This window comes from Indicator indicator, chromosome 6 (assembly GCF_027791375.1).
Source record: "Indicator indicator isolate 239-I01 chromosome 6, UM_Iind_1.1, whole genome shotgun sequence".
NCBI classification, from domain to species: Eukaryota; Metazoa; Chordata; class Aves; order Piciformes; family Indicatoridae; genus Indicator; species Indicator indicator.
Window position 1 is genome coordinate 39,172,521 of NC_072015.1, and position 22,134 is coordinate 39,194,654.

Consider the following 22,134-nt stretch of genomic DNA (forward strand, 5'->3'; position numbering starts at 1 on the left):
AACAGCAGCACCAAAGATGAAATAAAATTTTAAGAATTATTATTTTGTTTGCCCTTCTCAGCCAAATGTCCTCCCACATTTTCAAAGTAATATAACCAAAGGAGGAATTTTGAAAACTGCTGGCTGTTTTTTACTTCCATTTCAAAGAACCACAATATTTTCTTTTGTAATGAACTACATAATGAATCAAATTGAACAAACAAATAAACAAAAGCCTTAGGGGGCCTTTACTTCACAGAATCATGGAATCACAGAATGCTAGGGGTCAGAAGGGACCTCCAGAGATCAAGTCCAATCTCCCTGCAATGTGGGACCACTTAGGGCAGGTCACACAGGAACTTGTACGGGAAGATTTTGAAGACCTCTAGAGAAGAAGACTCCACAAACTCTGTGGACAGCCTGTTCATCAGCCTGTTCAGGTGTTCTATCACCCTCACAGTAAAAAAGTTTTTCCTCATGCTGAGATGCAGTTTCCTGTAATTGAGTTTATGTCCATTGCCCTTCATCTTGTCACTGGGTATCACTGAAAAGAGACTGGCTTCATCCAAGTGACAGCCATCCTTCAGATATTTGAAGACATTAATAAGGTCTCCTCTCATCCTTCTTCCACAGACTAAACAGCCCCAGGTGTCTCAGCCTTTCCTTGTAAAAGAGATGATCCAGTCTCTTAACTATCCTTGTAGCTCACCACTGAACTCTCTCCAGCAGTTCCCTGTCGCTCTTGAGCTGGGGAGCCTGGAACTGTACACAATATTCCAGATGTGGTCTAACTGAGGCTGAGTAGAGGGGGAGGGGATCCTCCAACCTGCTGGCCACACTGTATGTGTATATATACATAAGGACATTCTAAAACTTAATTGAAGACTAAGTAGCAGAGTGACAAGAAATACTTAAATGCTAATACTGTCTCTGGGCTCCAAGCATGATACAGGCCTTGTTAATTCTTGAGAGAATTACTTCACCTATTAGCAAGGAGGCAACACTACCACTGCTGTTGCTAATAAGAGGGTGAGGGGTCTGGAACACAAACCCTATGAGGAGAGGCTGAAGGAGCTGGGGGTGTTTAGCCTGGAGAAGAGGAGGCTCAGGGCAGACCTCATTGCTGTCTACAACTACCTGAAGGGAGGTTGTAGCCAGGTGGGGGTTGGGCTCTTCTCCCAGGCAACCAGCAGCAGAATGAGGGGACACAGTCTCAAGTTGTGCCAGGGGAGGTATAGGCTGGATGTTAGGAGGAAGTTCTTCACAGAGAGAGATTGCCCATTGGAATGGGCTGCCCAGGGAGGTGGTGGAGTCACCATCCCTGGAGATGTTCAAGAGAAGCTTGGATGTGGCACTTGGAGCCATGGTCTAGTTTATTGGCTAGGGCTGGGTGATAGGTTGGACTGGATGATCTTGGAGGTCTCTTCCAACCTGGTTGACACTATGATTCTAAGAATAATTATTATCATTGTAGTACTAGCAGTTTTCAGAAAATGTAGTGCTTAGGTGTAACAAGGTAGTGTGGCTGAAGACACTAGCTTGCTCAGTCTTGCACAGACAGACACGAAATTATTTCTCTCTTCCAAGGAATGAACATGAAAGGAAGGACCACTTAAAATATTTTAATTTAAATTAAGAATTACAAAGCAGCAATTGCAATGTTAGACTTCTACTGTATTTCTCCTTTTTTCTTTTTTTTTTCCTACTAGTGAATGAAGATGTCTTGCTGTGAATATTGCCTATTGAAGCATATTTGAGAAACGTTTTTCAAGAGCTGTGGAGACCTCTAAGTCAAGCAGACAATTACCACACACTGGGAACTTTAGGGAAATTGACCTTTTTTATATGATGTACTGCACTAGGATTGTCTGAATGATGCACTTCACAATGTAGTCCATGGGAGAAAGTGGGATTAAATGCTGTCAAAATGGAATCTAGTAATTTTATTTTTATTTTAGGCATTACTTACCTTGACCATGCCGGCTCAGCACTTTTCCCAGAGAGTCTACTTAAAGCTTTTACTGATGACCTCAGAAATAATGTTTATGGTAAGTGCAAAGCAGTGTTCCCATTAGTCTTCTCAAGTCTGCATCTAAATAGATCAAAAAACCATGCCTCTTGACTTGTTGGACGAGTGCTTCTGTGGCATTTTTACACTCCTATAGAGTAGTTGGAAAATCAGTGATTTTACAAAGGAGTCATAGTCCCCTCATGCCACTTCTAGCTTTGTTCTTTGGTGGTCAAGGACATATCTGTGTTGGTGAAGAATTAAAATCAAAGGGAACATGGTTCCTGCTCAGGGGTTAGGACACCATGCTGGGGACAAAAGAAAAAAAATACAATGTAGCTCTGAGCACTGGGGTTTTTTGTGTGTTCTTTTCTTTTCTTTTTTCTCTTTTCTCTTTTCTTTTCTTTTCTTTTCTTTTCTTTTCTTTTCTTTTCTTTTCTTTTCTTTTCTTTTCTTTTCTTTTCTTTTCTTTTCTTTTCTTTTCTTTTCTTTTCTTTTCTTTTCTTTTCTTTTCTTTTCTTTTCTTTTCTTTTCCCTGCACAAAATACAAACCCAATTTCCTACACAAAGACCAGAAGCTGGAACAATCTCCCTTCTCAGTGAGAATCCTCACTGCAGCTAAGTGTAAACATTTTATTTGGAAGACAGCTTAGCTCAAAGTGAATTTAAGCAGGAAATAGGTGCTATACCTCTCTCAGACTATAAGACTTTGGTGCACGAACAGAAAACAAGGATGTTAATTGCCAAAGCAATCTTGCACATAAGAATGTGCGTAAAATATCTACAGGATTGTGCAAGATCTGGAAGCCTTCTCTTCTCCAGGCTGAACAACCCCAACTCTCTCAGCCTGTTTTCATAGGAGAGGTGCTCCAGCCCTCTGATAATTTTTGTGGCTCTCCCCTAGAACCTCTCCATCAGGTCCATGTCCTTCTTGTGTGGAAGACCCCAGAGCTGGACACAGTAGTCCGGGTGAGGTCTCACCAGAGCAGAGTACAGTGGCAGACTCACTTCTCTCAATCTGCTTGTCATACTTCTTTTGGTGGAGCCCAGGATGTGATCGGCAGATTTGCCTTCTGGGCTGCAAGTACACATTGTTGGCTCATGTCCAGCTTTTTGTCCACCTTTTCTGCAGGGCTGCTCATAATCTCATCATCCCCCAGCCTTTACTGAGGCCTGGATTGCCTCAACCCAGTTACAGGCAGTGCACTTAGCCTTGATGAGCCTCATGATGTTCACCTGGGCCAACTTCTCCAGCTTGTCCAGTTCCCTCTGGACAGCTTTGGAAAAAAGCTGTTCAGTCAAGCACCAGCACACTTGTGCTTATCCCCTGGGTGAGCCACTTGAGAGTTCTGGGTAATTCTCATTCATGCTATTGAATGTGTCCTTTTTTTTCCTGTGTTGTTTCCTGAATGCTGACAAGCCAGGATCCAGAGCATGGATTTCAGTTCCTCTACAAAACAGACACCCATAATAGAGGCTTTTTGCTATTATAACAAGATATGCTGATTTGATTGTATTCAGATTCCCCTGTTCAAGTGCATGCCTGTGATATTAAAATTAATGTTCTGTTACTACAGACATTGTGAAGTGAAATGTATTCACTGTGATCTTAGTTATTTCAAACAACATTGGGCTCAGCCCTCATAGTAAGTACCATACGTGTATGGCAGGAAAAAAATGGAAATCAATTGAGTGCTTGTGAATAGAAATAGTAGTCCTGCCAGTTTGGAGCAGATTTGCATAGTACCTATAATGCTATGAGATAATAAATTGTATTTTTTAATACTACTTTTCTCTCTAGCGTGGTCCAATCTCTCTTTTTTTTTTTCAGTTACTTCTCTTATTCTGAGGGCAGTAACTGTTGTATAAAAAGAGTTCATTTAGCAGACACAGATGTGAGGGAAGGGGGTATTTTACTTGCACCTTTTTTTTACTTTCTGGGTTCCTCAATTTAAGAAGGACATTCAGATACATGAACATGTCCAGAGAAGGGCAACGAGGCTGGGGAGTGGTCTCAAGCACAACCCTATGAGAGGAGAGATTGAGGGAGCTGGGGGTGTTTAGCCTCAAGAAGAGGAGGCTCAGGGGAGACTTTATTGCTCTGTACAACTACCTGAAAGGAGGTTGTAGCCAGGTGGGGGTTGGTCTCTTCTCCCAGGCAACCAGCACCAGAACAAGAGGACACAGTCTCAAGCTGTGCCAGGGGAAGTTTAGGCTGGATGTGAGGAGAAAGTTCTTCCCAGAAAGAGAGATTGGCCATTGGAATGTGCTGCCCAGGGAGGTGGTGGAGTCACCATCCCTGGAGGTGTTCAACAAAAGCTTGGATGTGGCACTTGGAGCCATGGTTTAGTTGTCAGGAGGTGTTAGGTATTAGGCAATAGTTTGGACTCAATGATGTCTGAGGTCTTTTCCAACCTGGTTGATTCTGTAATCCACAGGCCCAAAGAGCTGTAGTTTATCTGTTGCATGTGTAAATGAGGGAAAGTATTGCAAGTAAGAGAGATTCTCACTTCCAGATTGAGAATATTTGCATTGGTAATTACAGACATGCAACATCATACAGGAAATGTCTGAGTATTAGGTTTGAGTTTCAGCTCATTCTTTTCAACATAAATTTATTATTCTTTTCAACACCTTCACTCAATAACTTTTAGCAGGGTGATTTCAGAATTTTTAAAAGAGTAGCTAATATCCCAGTCTACTGCATAAACTGTATTAAAATAACATTTTTTTTCATTCTCTTTCCAAATTGTTTAGATATGTTCTTTAAGCATTTGCTAATTGGAAAGTGCTGAGCCTGTGTGGATATTGCTGTAATCTTTTTTTTTGCTCAAGAAGATAAATTCATTCTCTTCTTATGTGCTCTTAATTGTTAATACATCCCTGTGCTGAGCTGCACTAAGGTTGCTATTAATTTTGCAATAAAATTTCTATTTTCACAAGCTATTTGAATTTCAGATCCTAAGAAAAAAGAGTGTTAGTCCTGGTGGCTGTTCATGAATAACTGTCATTTCCAGTTGGCTAGTGCTCAAATATACTTATGAATGTCCATTTTGTCTGTAGTTTTTCCTTGTATATTTGTGCATATTCAGTTGTGCCCTCATCATTTAGAGAACTGCCTAACTATTAGTGAGAGATCATAGAATCAGTCAGGGTTGGAAGGGACCACAAGGATCATCTAGTTCCAACACCCCTGGCATGGCCAGGGACACCTCACACTACATCAGGCTGGCCAGAGCCTCATCCAGCCTGGCCTTAAACACCTCCAGGGATGGGGCCTCAACCACCTCCCTGGACAACCCATTCCAGGCTCTCACCACTCTCATGGGGAAGAACTTCTTCCTCATATCCAGTCTGAATCTCCCCACTTCCAGCTTTATTCCATTCCCCCCAGTCCTGTCACTACCTGATATCCTAAAAAGTCCCTCCCCAGCTTTCTTGTAGCCCCCTTCAGATACTGGAAAGCCACAAGAAGGTCACTTCGGAGCTTTCTCTTCTCCAGACTGAACAGCCCCAACTCTCTCAGTCTGTCCTCATAGGAGAGGTGCTCCAGCCCTCTGATCATCCTGGTGGCCCTTCTCTGGACACCTTCCAGCACGTCCAGATCCCTCTTGTAATAGGGGCTCCAGAACTGGATGCAGTACTCCAGGTGGGGTCTCACCAGAGTAGAGCAGAGGGGGAGAATCACCTCCCTTGACCTGCTGGCCACACTTCTCTTGCTGCAGCCCAGGCTCTGGTTGGCTTTCTGGGCTGCAAGTGCTCACTGCTGGCTCATGTTGAGCTTCTCATCCACCAGCCATCAAGGCTTTTTCTTCAGGGCTGCTCTCAAGCCAGTTGCTGCCCAACCTCGGGCTTGCCCCAGTCCAGATGCAGGACCTTGCATTTGGTCTTGTTGAACCTCATGAGGCTGGCTTGTGCCCACCTCTCCAGCCTGTCCAGGTCTCTCTGGATGGATCCCTTCCCTCCAGCCTGTCTGCTGCACCACACAGCTTGGTGTCATCAGCAAACTTGCTGAGGGTGCACTCAATGCCACTGTCCATGTCACCAACAAAGATGTTGAACAAGCCTGGTCCCAGGACTGATCCCTGAGGGACTCCACTTTTCACTGGCCTCCACTGGGACATGGAGCCATTGACAGCCACTCTTTGGGTGTGGCCTTCAAGCCAGTTCTTTATCCATCTTGTGGGCCTCTCATCAAACCCATGTGTCACCAGTTAAGATCCAGCTGAAGTTTCAAGAGCTGTTGCAGTTCCTGCCCTCTGTTACATGTCCATCCTCTTGAGTAACCACTGTAAGGAGCTTCAGGGCATTACTGTGAAGTTGGATATGCTAAATCTTTTTTCATCTCTTCAGTCTGTGTCGGTGTAATACTTTCATAAAAAATAATTCATATCAAACCTGTGATTAATGATTAAGTTCTGTATCTCTGTTCTCTCCTAGGTAACCCTCATAGTCAGAATATCAGCAGCAAGCTGACATACGATACAATCGAGCATGTCCGATACAGGTAGAAATACCTTTCTTTCAAATGTTGTATGATGCACTTCACAGTTTTAATTTTGATTAGTCATGTGTTGTTTTGATTACTTTGATGTGATGCCATTTTCTGAGAGTCAGCTGTCACATCTAAAGAAAACACCCCACTTTTAAAACACAAGGTACTGGGATAGTCAAGTGTTGAACAGTCAGTTCTTTTTCTTCCAGATGCTCCCAATTCTCAAAGCCCTGTAGTTAGATTAGTGCTGTAATATAAGTCCACAGTTTTAATTAAGATGTAGAAGTTGGAATCTCAAAAGTGATTATTGTTAAGATGGTATAGTGAGATGGTGAAGTGGAACTAAGTGCAAGGACATGGTTAAAATTCGCCCATTAAATAGGGCGTGATTCTAGAAATCTATCAAACATCTAGAAAATTCAGATGACATTAAATTCAGATGACATTAAATAGGACATGATGGTTTCTGAGAATTTATACAAAGGTTGTGAGGATGTATGCCTTATTTTACAATAGATACTTCTGCTGGTGTAACAAAATACTCTTTAAAGTGGCTTTAGTTTAATTTTTAAGAGAAAGGGGAAAAAGTTCAAGGTACAGTGCGCTGAAAGTGCACTTCCAGGCATTAATTTACACCATGAAGAAATATACAATGTGTGCACTTGGGTTTAGGGATTTGCCTTAGGTAACTCTTGCTGTTTTATAAAATACATCTTTCCTGAAGAATATGTATGCTTTGAGTTTGTTTGCCTGCTTTTAATGGCGGTCTGTCCAATTAGTGTTGTGGATTCATCTTTGTTGTATCACCTTCCTTAAAAGCAAAGATTTCTCCAAAACACATCACAGAATTCAGATCAATAGCAATGACACTATAGCACTGTAATGCTTGCATTTGTAATGAAGAAAATCTCCTTCAGACCTTTCTGCTGTTTTTTCTCTGAGAATACTTTTATGAGGGTGTAATAACCCAAGATTTCTAGCTGGAAGATGCTGGTGGCTATAACCTGTTCTCTCCCTTGCTCCCTAACTTTCTGGAGAAAGTATTTATTTGTGATTCTTCCACAACCCTCTCTAATGTTGTGCAGGATGACAACCTAATAATGTCAAGCCAAGGGAAATGAAAGAGACTGTCTATGAGGAATAGCTGCTTTCAAAAGCAGACTCTTATAGCTAGGTACAGCAATACCCACAGAGCCTCCTGAGAATATCCATGCGCTCACATGCAGTGTTAGTATTCTTGTTTCTATTTATTCCCAGTGATAATTCAGTGTTGCCATTTCATCATTCTTCTCATGAAGGCACAGTAGAAAGTTATTGTTTCTAGAATAACTATTGCTGTACTCTGTGTACTTCATTGGTAAGGAGTAAGGAAATAGACTTTCACCGTGTAACTTATATGGATTACCTTAAAAGACATTCAGCTCACTTTATTTTGGATTCTGCTTTCAAAAATACTTTTATAAGAGCAGGATAGGAGATGACAAAAGCCATACCAGTGTTAGCATTGTGGATCGTTGGTTTTGTTTGTTTTCTTTTGGAGAAAAAAAAAAAAAGGCCCTCTCCATTCAAACGAACATTTTCAGTACTGCACCTAACAGAATTTGTCATCTATCCCTATAGAAAGTCAGACATTATTTCCCAATAAAAATTTAAAAAGCATAGTCATCAAAAGGCTGTAGTCATAAAAATTCAGGAAGAAATGCCCCAGAAACACTGTCAGTAAGTCAGCTATCTAAAAGGTAATAAAAGTATATTAAAAATCTATACTTCCATGTCACTGCAGCTAATGAAAATAAGCAATATGGCAAGACAGGGAGACAGGCAGCTGTGTCTTGCATTGCAGAGCATAGAGTAGATTTCCTCAGTGAGAGAATAATTGAATGGCTAGTTGCAGAAATAAATTGCTTACTTAGAATTCTGCTTTTTGGCATATGGTTGCAGCCAGAAGTATGGGATTTTTTCAGTGTTTGACTCAAAGACAATATGTTTAAAAAAAAAATTCTGATGAGATGACACAAGGAGATAATTAAAAATAAACACAAAACTTAATTTCTGGGTTTTACTTGTTGAGGGTGGTGATGGCAGCATTAGAATAGATTTTCCTAATCTGGCAGTGTACAACAGTTCCACAGCTGTATGATTTGGTTTTCCATTCACCTCTGCTTAACAGAGGAAAACCACTCTAAGAACATGGATCTGTGAGAAAATAACAAAATAAATATTTGAATGAATGGATGTTTTCTATGATTTACAAAAGTACAATAACCAAAACAGCTTCCCTCTTACCAGCTCAAGCACAATAACAGTAAAAATAACTAGCTTATTCTTAAAAATATTCCTTCTCTTTACTTGGAATGAACTGCTGAAGGATTTTTGATGTGCATGTGTTTTACAGAATCATAGACTCATGGAATTATTTTGGTAGGAAAAGAACCTTAAGATCATCAAGTCCAACCATCAGCCTAAGACCATCATGGTCATTAAACCATGTCCCAGAGCACCATGTCCACAAGTGTCTTGACCACCTCCAGGGACGGTGGCTCCTCCACCTTCCTGATGTCCTGAAAGGACAAGCCCCAAAACATGCCCTAACTCACCTGTGAATGTGCAAACCTGGACATTTCCTGGGGTCCAGATGGTCTAAGTAAACATGTAGCATGTGTAACTATCCTTGTAACACACCTGTGAACTGTGTGTGCCCCAGCCATGTTTGGATATGCCCCATTCCATAAGTTCAGCTATCAGGTTTCTCTGTTACCAATGGACATTCACTGTCTTCAGGCAGTATTTTAACCAGCTGAGAAGGCAGACAAATTTGCCTTGTTCTCACCAAGAAAGCAACAAGAGCCAAATACTGCCAGACTTACAGCTGAAGAACTTGCCCTACCAGCAAAACCTCACCTTGGCCTTGCACCTGGACCAAGGCAACCAACACTCCAAGACCCTGTGCCTCCAGGCAGAAAGGGGAAAAGTCCCAAAAGAACTGAATCTCAGAAGAGCTGCACGGCTACAACCTGAGAACTGGGCTCAAGGAGAGGCCTCTTAGTCTTCTCCAAGGCAAGGAAAAGCTCCAGCCCGAGAACTGGAGAGAAGAGGAGGAGAAGAGGAGGTTCAGGAGAGATCTTATTGCTCTCTACAACTATCTGAAAGGAGGCTGTAGCCAGGTGGGTGTAGGAAGGCAGCAAGCCTTTGAACAACTGTTGAGAAGGCTTTGTTTTGTCTTTGAGTTGGAAAGAATGTAAACACCTTGTAACTGAAGAGGATGAGTAGGCAGAAGTTGACTGGCTATGTTGAGAAGCTTGTTTGTCAGTATTAACCTGTTGTGTGCTTTGCTTGGACCCATGTCAGTGAAGGGACAGCCAACTGGGATGTGGCAGCTCTGTATCAGAAAAGTATGTAAGTTGACTGTGTAACACAGTAGTAGGCTTGGGCTTATGCTTAAGCTCTTGCTTTGCTTATGCTTAGTGCTTTGCTTAGTTGCTTAGGCAATAAATGCTTTTGCCTTTCACAATAAGAGTCTTCTCGTCTTGTCTTCACCTGGAAACACACAGCCTATGAGAAGAACACTACTGATACAATTATAAATGGTAACCCCAACTGATACAGTTATAGGTGGGGATTGATCTCTTCTCCCAGGCAACCAGCACCAGAACAAGAGGACACAGTCTCAAGCTGCACCAAGGGAAGTTTAGATTTGAGGCGAGGAGAAAGTTCTTCACAGAAAGAGTAATTGGCCATTGGAATGTGCTGCCCAGGGAGGTGGTGGAGTCACCATCCCTGGAGGTGTTCAAAAAAAGATTGGATATGGAACTTGGAGGTTTATGGTTTATGGAGGTGTTAGGTATTAGGTAATAGGTTGGACTTCATGATCTCTGAGGTCTTTTCCAACCTGGCTGATTCTGTGAAGAGGAGAGAGGCCCTCTTTGAGCTAAGGAAAAGCCACAGCCTATGAACTGAGTGCATGACAGGAGACAGGACCCTTAGCCCTCCCCCAGACAAGAACCTCTTGAATTACAGCTACAGTGTCTGGAAAGATACTGGACAAAAGTAGCAATCCGGAAGTACCCAGCCAATTTGCCATAGAATTCCCCTGGTGGGAAACCCCAGGTCACGACACCTCTATTTCCAATTTAAATCACTCTATTGGAAATTCATGGTTTTGCTTAAATTGTTTAACTGTCTTCATATTCCTTGTATGTGGAATATGTTACCCACAACCAAATATACTTTGTAGATAAGTTACGGCAGTATCTGAAGATACCACTGCCAGAAGCATTAAATATAAAACATAAAAGTACATTTTATTACACCTGGGCAACCTATTCCAATGAATGATGCTGAGAAGAGGAAGCAAGAACTCTAATAAACCTTACTTGTATGCATCAAAAGATCATAGATGCTTTAAATGACTTTGCTCCCAGATGTATTCAAATGCCATTGCTCCAATTCCATACAGCTGAAGAGCCTAAGTGCCTTTATCTCCTTACCAAGGTGTGGATAATGCAACTCAGAAATTCATTATATTGAGTATTAAATAACCCTTCTCCCATATACAAGCATTTCAAAATACTAGCTTTCTAAATGTTTTTAAACATTGCTCCAGTAGACCTTGCACTTGCAATATCAAACAGTGCAGCAGTGTCTTCTTACCAGAGCCAAACTGAAGCTTTGGTGTCATTCTATGTTTGTGGTGTGTTTAAGATGTACAACAGGATACTTTGTACATTTAAACATTGTAGTTTTGAATTTAGCAGTTTTGCCTTTCGTCCTTGAACTTTCAAGTACTATAAGATGTTAAACTCAGACATACTTTGGCAATTCAAAGCTATGCTTTTTTAAAAAGCAAGAAATTTTCAGCAAGATTTCAGCAGCAGCCATCTCCTAGACTGTGGCGATATGTGTGTTACAGAATTTTCTCGCTGAAGCAGAGAGGATTAGGAATTGAGCTAAAGGGGATCAAGTTTAAATATAGAGAACCAAAACATGTATTTCCATAAAGACCTCTCTCAAAATATGCCAGCTAAGTGAACTATAAGAGGAGAATAATCTCTGTGGCCTGCACAGACAAACAAAAGTCTTTGTGGTAGGCATGAACAAAATAAATGTAAATGGCTTTTTTTTTTTTTTCCTTTTTTTACTGTTTTTGTATGTGGTAAAATACACAGGTGCTATTGGATTTTGCAAAGGGAGTAGTAGTTTTATAAATCCTGTCTGTAATTTCATTTGTAAAGAGTATTTCATGATCCCAAGGTAAAGCTTCAACATTAGTTCTATGAGCATTGTACCTTTCTTATGAAGTAAGTTTCCATTCCAAGTCTCTTTTTTTCTTTTTAAGTTATTGTGGCAGTTCAGGCTATGTGCCTCCTGTTACTGCCACATCAGTTACACCTCCAGTGTCCCAAGTGTCCAACCCAATAAGGTGGACACAGGGAACAGTGTATTTCTACCCAGAAATCCTGCACCCTATGACTCCATCTGTAAAGTCATTTTCTTCCTCTTTCTTCCTTGTCTGCTCCCTTGGGAGATGCTCTCTATCAGGTAACGGTGGGGGAGTATCTCAAGGCCTCTTAGGCCTGTCTAGACATAATGCCAAGAGGAGAAGGGAGGGGGCAGACTCAGACCTGGCCAGCCTGAGACTAGCCTAGCAGTTGGGGAGGGGGAGGGGAGGGGGGAAAGAAAGCTCCTTGGCGGTTTGGGTATACCCTCAGGTGGGGAGAAGGGAAGTGTTAGGAGGTCTTTGGGTGTTGTGTAAGGGACTCTGTACATATTTGGGATATCTTTGCCACTATGCTTGTAGTTTCTGTAGTTTCACCAACTGCTTCTCCATTTAAACTTTCCATCACTCTTCAACCCATTTGTGTGTGTCATTCTTTTGCCCCTCTCGGGGCAAGAGAGGATCTGCCTGGCCCTAAAACAGCACAATTATCAGGTGTGCCAAACTGGTGCTATGCACAAGATAAGAATTTTTTCTTTGTGCACAGGTTTAAACAGTTCTGTGTCTGCAAAGAGTGGTGTTAGAGCTGATACCTACATGAAAATTGGTTGGCATTTCTTATATAGTAAGAAATATTAGACACTGTATCTGCTTAATATTGATTTGTTCTTTGCAAAGGTCATCGTCAGGAGACTGTATGGATGAATGACATCTGAACACTGCATCCTGTCCTGCTTAAGGGTACCTATCAACTTGAAAACCTTGTTTCAAAAGTAGGATGGTTCAGCCATTCTACATGCTTGTTTTTTAACGCAGTGTGCAAACGCTCCTTTTCCTGATTCCACTGCTCATTTCAATAACACAATCAGTGAAGTCTAGCAAAAGGTGACTGTGCTTGCTGGAGTGACTCTGCACATGGCAAATGGGAGAAGCATTGGAAGGTAGCTATGAATAATGGATAGCATTTTTTTTTTGGAAGAAATTGAATGTATATGAGAATGATCAGAGGGCTGGAGCACCTCTCCTATGAGGAAGGACTGAGAGAGTTGGGGTTGTTCAGTCTGGAGAGGAGAAAGCTCTAAAGTGACATTATTGTGACCTTCCAGTATCTGAAGGGGACCTACAAGAAAGCTGGGGAGGGACATTTTAGGGTGTCAGGTAGTGATAGGATTAGGGGGAATGGAATAAAGCTGGAAGTGGGGAGATTCAGGCTGGGCATGAGGAAGAAGTTCTTCCCCATGAGAGTGGTGAGAGCCTGGAATGGGTTGTCCAGGGAGGTGGTTGAGGCCCCATCCCTGGAGGCGTTTAAGGTCAACCTGGATGAGGCTCTGGCCAGCCTGCTGTAGTGTGAGGTGTCCCTGGCCATGGCAGGGGGATTGGAACTAGATGAACCTTGTGGTCCCTTCCAACCCTGACTGATTCTATGAATATAATTTCTGCCGTCTCCTGTGTCTACACAACTTTGTTTTGACCTCAGTGCACATCTCTTTCTCTGCTTAAGTTACGTAGCATTGATGAGGTAATTCATTTGCTTCAAGTCAAGAAATTTTCAATGCTATTTTGAGTTATGTATGTTGTCCAAAATTCAACTGATATTTTTTCTCATGTGTATTTTTCCTAGAGACTGCAGACACTTTCTGTTGTGCTCCACTATCTAAAACTTACTCAGTGATCCTCCACTGAGAAGCACATAAATGTTGAAAGTTTAACCTATGTTGCTTCTATCTTATGTTTAGTATTATAACCATGGGAAAGACTACTTCATCTATGTTTTTAGAAGCACAGAGATAATTTTTACTGCACCTTTTCAATTAGTCTCTAATAATCTTTCTGTGAAGTTAGAAAATCCAGTATTGAGGTCCATTTTGAATAGTAAGCATTTGGACATGTAATCTGATTACTTCATCTGTTGTAATTAAGCTGTTGAAGAGAAGCTATAGCATTCCCAAGGGCTTCCCTGATGACATCTGTGTCTCAATGAATCTGCATTGCCTGTTGTCACTTCTGCTGAAAGGCAGAGCTTTTTTGCATTCATCCTTACTACCTGAGCACCATCTTGCTGCAGTTTTAACCAGCAGAGTTGAGTCCTTAAGCAATCATTATTTGCATTATGAGTCTTTTTTCCTCATCCAAAAGCATGTCAATTCTGCCTCATCTTACTGTTCTGTTATCTTGGCAATTTGGTACTGGTTTTGTTGCACATGCTCCATGAGCCTGTCTTGGTTTTTAATGCTTTAAACACTGTTGTTCTCTGATAGTCCACCTAAGTGAATAGCTATTAGTGTTGTTTATATTTTTTTTTAATCATTGTGAACAGGGGCTAGCTAATTCATGGCATATTAATTCCATTTTGAATATATATATATGTTTCTATACTGCTGGTGAACTTCTAACCTCCTGAATACATCAATAAGTACTTCAAACTCAGATAAAACTTTATAGTATATGCTAGCAACATACAGTTCCTTCTAACTTACTTTATTCTTTCTTCAGCTATTCTGCTTATTGCATTGACTTGAGTTTCTCACTTGTTTTAAGCATTATTTCTAATATGAAATTTGTAAGCAAAGATGGTGCCCTTGAAATTAAAGAGTGCTTTTTAAGAAGTGTTATGAGTCATGGGAAGACACAGGAATATGAAAGACAGATGAAGTAAGAGTGTGAACAGAACTGTCTCCTTGATATTAAGGTTAATGTAATGTCTAGTGAATCCAGGTTTAATTTGCTACGTTTTATTAGTATACTTGGTAGGTGTGAAGGCAGAAGAAAATTAGATCATTAGTATTATTGAGTGCCAGCTCAATAACACGCTGATTCCACTTCAGAATTTATTGCAAGCTCTTGGACACTGAGACTGTGAGAAGCAAGTTGTGTACGGTTTAGATTTTGTGAAGACTCCCAAAGCTTGTAATCAATCCAGTGTTGGCAGTCAATAGTGTTCAGAAGAGCTTTTCAACACTCAGGCTTTCTTCACCTGTCCTCTTACAATTTATTTTAATTTGTCTTTCTTTTTAAATGTGTTTAGTATTTCACTACTTTTTTTTTTTTTTTTTTTTTTTTGCACAATATCTGCCATACAATAAAGGAAGTTTTAGAGATATGAATCACTGATTTGGAAAATTTGTTCATATTCACAGACCAGATTTTTCTGACTTGTGAGTAAACTGTATATAAAAACAGTGTCACCTTGCAGGAAGCAATAAACAATGTTGTCTTGAAGGAATTAAAAAAAAACAACACCAAAAGATCAAAAATTATAAACAATACAAAAAATTACCTCTTGAATATAATGCTGAGGCTTTTGTGCTATGTCATGGTAGGGCCACAACATGGCCCAGTAGAAACCCAGACAGGCCTTAAGATGTCTAGACAGGGTGCCTTTCTCTCCCCTCCTTCCTGCAGAAAGACAGGGCAACGTGGGAAAAAGAACAAAAGGGACAGGTTTCCTGCCTGTCTGGTAAACAAGATGTTTACCTGGGTGAGAGCACGTAAGCTGACCACTGCACCCCAGAAACAAGGTCCTTGCTTCTGCCTTTGATGGTTATACCCTGGCAGAATGCCTTTCCATTGGGCAGCTACACCGTAGCTTCAGTGCCCCATTGGACCACTTGATCTCTGGCAAGATGTATATATACAAGTGACTTGGTAGTCACTTTTGCCTTGCCTTGCCTCAAACCTTGCTTCAAGCCTACTTGGACCCGTCTTGTAAAAGCTGCCTCGAGTTGCCCCACCCTGCCTCAAGTGCCTGGTCCAGATTCTGGGATAAAGCCACGAGCCACACACATGCAAGCTGAGAAGCCATGAGGCTAGAAGCCAGATCCGCTTAGCCTGCTTCCCCTTGCCACTGGAGTTGTGCCGTGCCTCTGTTTCCCCAGGAACCAAGCAAGCACCTGTCGCTAAGAGCATTGTTAACTGCTGCAGCCAGATCAGCCTGGGACCTCGCAGTAACCTCTCCTTGCCGGCAATCTGCTGTGCCTGTGCCCTACGAGAGCACCCCAAAGCTAACACAGCAGCAGCAGCATCCCCCATGGGGGTAAAACCAGCTGTGAGTAATCAATTCATTGCCCTTTGGGTTTAAAAGTTCTTATCAAGCCTCCCCCTGCTGTAATTGAGCACTGTCTGCTCTCAGGGACTTTCTCTTTCCAAGTTGTTGCCTCCTAATTTGCATAGAGTAGTTTGTATTTTGCCCCAAGACTGCATATTCCTATTGTAAATATATATTCCAACCATACAACCATCCTATTTAACGAGTTTTTGGCAATTTTCATTAATAAAGGGTTACTATTTTTATTAATACCTGTTTGCCATATCGTTTATTATTGCTCTGAGGGTAATGAATTAGCAATTACCCCCTCGACCACAACATGTTAACAAAAGCAGCACTGCAGCAGAGGCGCAAGGCATTAGGCAACCTCAGTTATTTTTGCCTTGCTACAAAAAACAGAAGTTTTGCTGGGAAGATGACCTACCATTTTTAAACTGCATAGCCTTGATAAGACACTGGAAAGCCAAGCAGCTGAAGATCTTCCTGTGCACAGGTCATAAGGCTTGGAGGAGAGACACTCCCCTGACAAAGAGTCTCCTACAGGCAGCAATAAAATTACACATACCAGTGCTAATTACTTTATTCTCAGTGTTTTGAGATCTGCACAGATGATTCAACAGGGCAGGGAGAAAAAAAAAAAGAAAAAGAATTGTCAATATTCATGTGATACTGTTCTTTGAGTCATGTGCCTTTCGGGAGAAATTAATATATTTTTCATCCATTTTCACTCTAATTCCATTATCGTAGAATCAGTCAGGGTTAGAAGGGACCACAAGGATCATCCCCCATACCATGGGCAGGGACACCTCACACTACAGCAGGCTGGCCAGAGCCTCATCCAGCCTGGTCTTAAACACCTCCAGGGATGGGGCCTCAACCACCTCCCTGAACAGCCCATTCCAGGCTCTCACCACTCTCATGGGGAAGAACTTCTTCCTTACATCCAGCCTGAAGCTACCCACTTCCAGCTTTATTCCATTCCCCCTAGTCAAGGAAGGGGGCCGGGGGTGGAATTCAAATTACCACAAGAAAAAATAAAGATGGATATAGAGTAATTTAAGAACGAGAACTACAATTTTATTTGACAAAGGTACATGATATGAAGTAAGGTCTAGTTGATCAATTAATACATAAAAAGCATTCATTTATCTTAAGTTTGGTGTAGTCAAATTTAAATGTTTTTATGGTGGCTTTTGCAAACAAAAACCTGCATTCAAACTTTTATAGAACCCCATATAAGAAGTGGCAATCTTTTTGAAAATGCTTTTCACGTGCCATATATGCTTTGGAGTCATCACAGTTTTCACTTCAAAGCCTGAAGTATTTTTTACAGTGGCACATAACATATTCTGTCGCTTCCCTGACTTTCCTTTTAGAGTCTAATTGAAGTTTACTTGCAATGAATTTGAGCTTTCAAATCGATTCATCCATTACTGTAGCAGAAGTGTTCTGCCTCTGGGGTGTATTTGATTTCTGCATTAGGAGAGTTGTGTTTTGTACCTGTACAGTGAAATTATCCATATCTAGCTCAAATAAGATAAATGGAAATTAAATCATAGAATTGTTAGGGTTGGAAGGGACCACAAGGATCATCTAGTTCCAACCCCCCTGCCATGGCCAGGGACACCTCACACTACATCAGGCTGGCCAGAGCCTCATCCAGCCTGGCGTTAAACACCTCCAGGGATGGGGCCTCAACCACCTCCCTGGACAACCCATTTCAGGCTCTCACCACTCTCATGAGGAAGAACTTCTTCCTTATGTCCAGCCTGAATCTCCCCACTTCCAGCTTTGTTCCATTCCCCCTAGAAAAAAAATCCTCATTTTTGCTCCCTCTTTCTACATGGGAGAATTTTACAAGCATAGCAGTAGTTACTTGTTGTCATATACCTGACCAATATAGTAGCTATGGATGTAGAATTAGGTAAATATTGAATTAATCTCTTGAAGAAACTATATTCAACATGACTTTTCAAGAAATCAGAGTTATCGTGTGCAATTAACAGCTTAATGGACCTTTACTTCTTCTAGCATCTCATTTTAAATGAAACAGATTACTTGGCAATGTTTAATAAAAAGTTTGATTACATACAGTGTGCAAAATGAAGACTTGAACATTATGTTCAGAAGTAATTTCTTTCAAGCACACGTGGGTTGCTAGAAAAAGAGCATGTGTGAACGTGATAACTTGGAGCATAATTACTGAGGTGCAAAGCAAATTGTAAGTCATTTAAAATTTGTGGGTTGCAGCTCTGTGGGAAGGTCCCATCACAGCAAAACATAAATGTTGTTAAACTCATTTTTACAACCACACTGAAATAAATTGTCCTGGTGATTTATTCTGTGTAGCATGCAGGTCAGTGCCACTTCCACTCTTGGTGAACAGAGGCCAGCGACTTATCTTTCATTCATTCTGATGAGGCAGTGTTTGAAGTCAGCTTTTAAGTGAGCAGTGAGATCAGCTGTTACATTTGAGGGAGCTGGCATTGTTCAGCCTGGAGAAGGAGGCTCAGGGAAGACCTTGTTGCCATCTACAACTACCTGAAAGGAGGTTGTAGCCAGGAGGGGGTTGGTCTCTTCTCCCAGGCAACCAGCAACAGAACAAGAGGACACAGTCTCAAGCTGCACCAGGGAAGTTTAGGCTGGATGTGAGGAGAAAGTTCTTCCCAGAAAGAGTAATTGGCCATTGGAATGTGCTGCCCAGGGAGGTGATGGAGTCACCATCCCTGGAGATGTTCAGAAAAAAAAGCTTGGATGTGGCTCTTGGAGCCATGGTTTAGTTGTCAGGAGGTGTTAGGTATTAGGTTGGACTTGATGATCTCCGAGGTCTTTTCCAACCTGGTTGATTCTGTGAAATTGGGTTAATGCACAGAGCATCTTGCCCTTATAGCAATTCTGTTGTGTTTTGCTTAAAGGTTCCACACTGGGGTTCTCATTTCTTACAACTGAACTGATGCCAGCCACTTGCAGACCCTGCTTGAGTTCAGCAGCTGCACATTTAGCTTCTTCAGATCTCACTGCATCACAGCATCTTCATGAACTGGAGCGAGTAGCCCCTCCAACGTGTATGTGTGCAAAGAGGAGGTACTGGTGAGGGGATCTTCTCAATGGTGATCAAGAGCTAAAGGGTAGGAGGGAAGAGGATGGGGCCAGACTCTTGTCAGTAGTGCCCAGTGACAGCATGTGATGGTTTGAAATTGTCTTTTTAATTTTTCCTTGCAAAGTTCAAAACAGAGAAAGTGAAAGAATGTAAATAAGTCACTATTGGGTGTAAGAAAGCAAAATAACAATTGTTCTAAACACTTCCATTGGATAGAGAGAAATGTTTAAGAACTATTACCCAAAACAAAGTAGGCACTCTGCACATTCTGCGTTCGGCAGTGGGGGCAGTTGCTGGGCTGTCTGGCTGCTGTTTCTTCTTCTCTTCTGGCTGAAGATAACACACTGACCTTGGCAGCTAAGTTAACAACTTTCTGCTTAACTAACTGTGCTTCTCTGTCCAGGGGGGTCTGGGGGGGAAGCTCCTGGGAGAGGGAGGCCCCTTTGGGAGGAAGCAAAGGGAGATCGATTGTGCTTTTTCTGTTGATTGTATATATTTGTGAATGTTGTGAATTTTGTATATTTGTACATATTCATTGCATTTCATTGTAGATTTTAGGCTCTGCTTGTAAATACAGCTTTTCATTTGCTTCCAGACTGGGCTAGCCTGGTTATTGTCGGTGGGGGGGGGAATTTCAGCTCACACCGACACACAGCACAAGGGGCAATGGGCACAAACTGGAACCCAGGAGGTTCCATATGAAGATAAGGAGAAAGTTGTTTGGTGTGAGTGTGCTGGGGCCCTGGAGCACATTGTGGAGTCTTCTTCTCTGGAGAGCTTCCAAAGCCACCTGGACCTGATCCCAGGCAAGCTGCTGTGGGTGACCCTGCTTCAGCAGGGGGGTTGGACAGGATGATCTGAAGAGGTCCTTTCCAACCCCCACCATGCTGGCATTCTGTACTGAGCCCTTGAATCACTTCCCTAGCTCCAAGCATGGCTGGGGCTCCTGGCTGCAGTAGGTACCACATCTGTGTTTTGGGGCTGTCTGTGCTCACATCAGTGCAGGCAGTAATCTGATTTTTAAGCTTCCACTAAGCAAAGCTTCCATAGTGTGTGTATAAAGGGGAGATCCAAGTATGGAAGTCACTGTTTCAATATAATTGGCCTCTTAGATTAAAAGGTTCTTGTAATAACATCTTTCTAAGAAGCAAGGGGGGGGGGGGGAGGGAAGTCATCATCATGAACTGTGGCATGTGATAGATAACCTTCCAAAGTTAGAATATTAACTCTTCTCTGTGTTATTCTTGGAGCAATCCATGCCTGCCAGCAGAGACAGGAGAAGGTCACTGATGTTGACTAGAATTGGGCCAGGGGAGGTTTAGGTTGGACATGGGGAACAATGTCTTTGCTGCAAGAGTGGTCAGGCGTAGGGGCAGGCTGCCAAGGGGGGGTGCTGGAGTTGCCATCCCTGGAGGGATGTGGACATGGAGCTTCAGGACATAGTTTGGTGACCAGGGTGATGTTGGTTGAGACTCAGTGATCCTGGAGGGCTTTTCCTACCCAAGCAATTCTATAATTCTATCATAAAAAGTTGCATGAAGAACAAAACAGATGGCTTGACCCAGAGCTTCTTCCACTGCAGGACCCTGCCTATGTCCCACATACACTGCAACTTCAAATAGGCATTAGAGCAGGACCAAAGGCCAGGAGGCAGCAGTGCCTGTCCTTGATAGCATCACAGCAAACCTAGCTGCTCTTGAAGTGTGCTTGCTGCTCTTCAGCATCACTTCACAGACCTCCTCCTGCTAATTCAGATTCAGCCAAAGAAATGAGGGAGAAAAGAGGGCACAACTCTAAAGGCAGTGCTTTCACAAACACTTCTTAAATCACTACAGAGATGTTCATCCCTCTGCTCAGTGTCCTCACTCCAAGAAGGACACTGAGGTGCTGGAGCATGACCACAGAATGGCAATGAAGTTGGTGAGGAGCAGCTGAGGGAACTGCAGTTGTTCAGCCTGGAGAAAAGGAGGCTGAAGAGACCTTTTCACTCTACAGCTCCCAGAAAAGAGGCTGGAGTGAGGAGCAGAGGGGAGGTTTAGTCTGAATATGAAGAACTATTTCTTCCCCAAAATGGTCACTGATCTCTGGCCCAGGCTGCCCAGGGTGGTGGTGGAGTCCCTATTGCTAAAGGGGTTTTGGAACCATGTAGGTGTGCTGCTGAGGACCATAGTTTAGTGGTGACCTGACAGAGCCAGGTTAATGGTAGGACTTGATCTTATAGACCTCTTCCAACCAAACTGATTCTATGGTTCCATGATTCTCTGTGCTAGTGCTTTAAGAGAGACCAGGATGCAAAGCCAGCAATGCAGAGAGGTTCTGGATTTCATGAAGCTCATGTGATGATGGGTGTCACCCCAGATTGAATGGATTGAAGCTTGAGGAGGGCAGATGTAGACTGGAGAGGAGAAAGAAATACTTCCCAGTGAGGGTGGTGAGACACTGGAAAAAGTTGCCCAGGGAAGTTGTGGATGTCCCCTCCCTTGAGGTGTTCCAGGCTAGGTTGGATGAGGCCTTGAACAAGATGGTCTAGTGGGAGGCATGCCTGTCCATGGCAGGGAGGTTGGAGCAGATGACCTCTGAGGGCCCTTCACCTAGTTTAACTCCCTGCCTCCCCCACCACCAGCCTTCCTCTTCTCAAAGCAGCTCCTGCTCCCTCTACACCATTCTCCACTATACCTAAACAGCTCCTGCTCCATCACCACCCTTTCACACCCATCCTAGAGGCAAGACCCTCAACCAGCCAAGACACCACAGAGAGAAGCTCAGCCCCAGTAAGGAGGCCCAGCCAGCATCCATGGATGATGTTGGAGTAGTCATCAACCCTCTTCCTACCTAAACCAGGGGGCCACCAGGCCCCCCAGCCTTTGTCCCCCCACCCCCAAGTGTGCACCATGGGTACTCACCAGTGAGGAGAGGAGGATCCTCAGCCCAGATGGGCTCAGCTTGGGGTTGCTGTCTTTCCTGGGGCTGATTAAAAAGGGGAGTGGGTGGGGAGAGCAAAGTGGCCACACCTGGGGTGGGAGGAGACTGCAACAGAGCCCAGGTGCTCTGGGTTTAGAGGAGAAAAAGGGGG

At 42.7% G+C, this 22,134-nt stretch overlaps 1 protein-coding gene across 1 annotated transcript in view; it reads left to right on the forward strand.

Annotated features, from left to right (window-relative positions):
• Positions 1-22,134, forward strand: part of MOCOS (molybdenum cofactor sulfurase) — a 238,669-nt gene that overhangs the window by 21,598 nt on the left and 194,937 nt on the right. The window contains exons 2-3 of the mRNA XM_054381619.1: positions 1,938-2,027; positions 6,428-6,494. Coding sequence (XP_054237594.1) covers positions 1,938-2,027; positions 6,428-6,494 — 157 coding nt within the window. The remainder of the gene's footprint in view (positions 1-1,937; positions 2,028-6,427; positions 6,495-22,134) is intronic.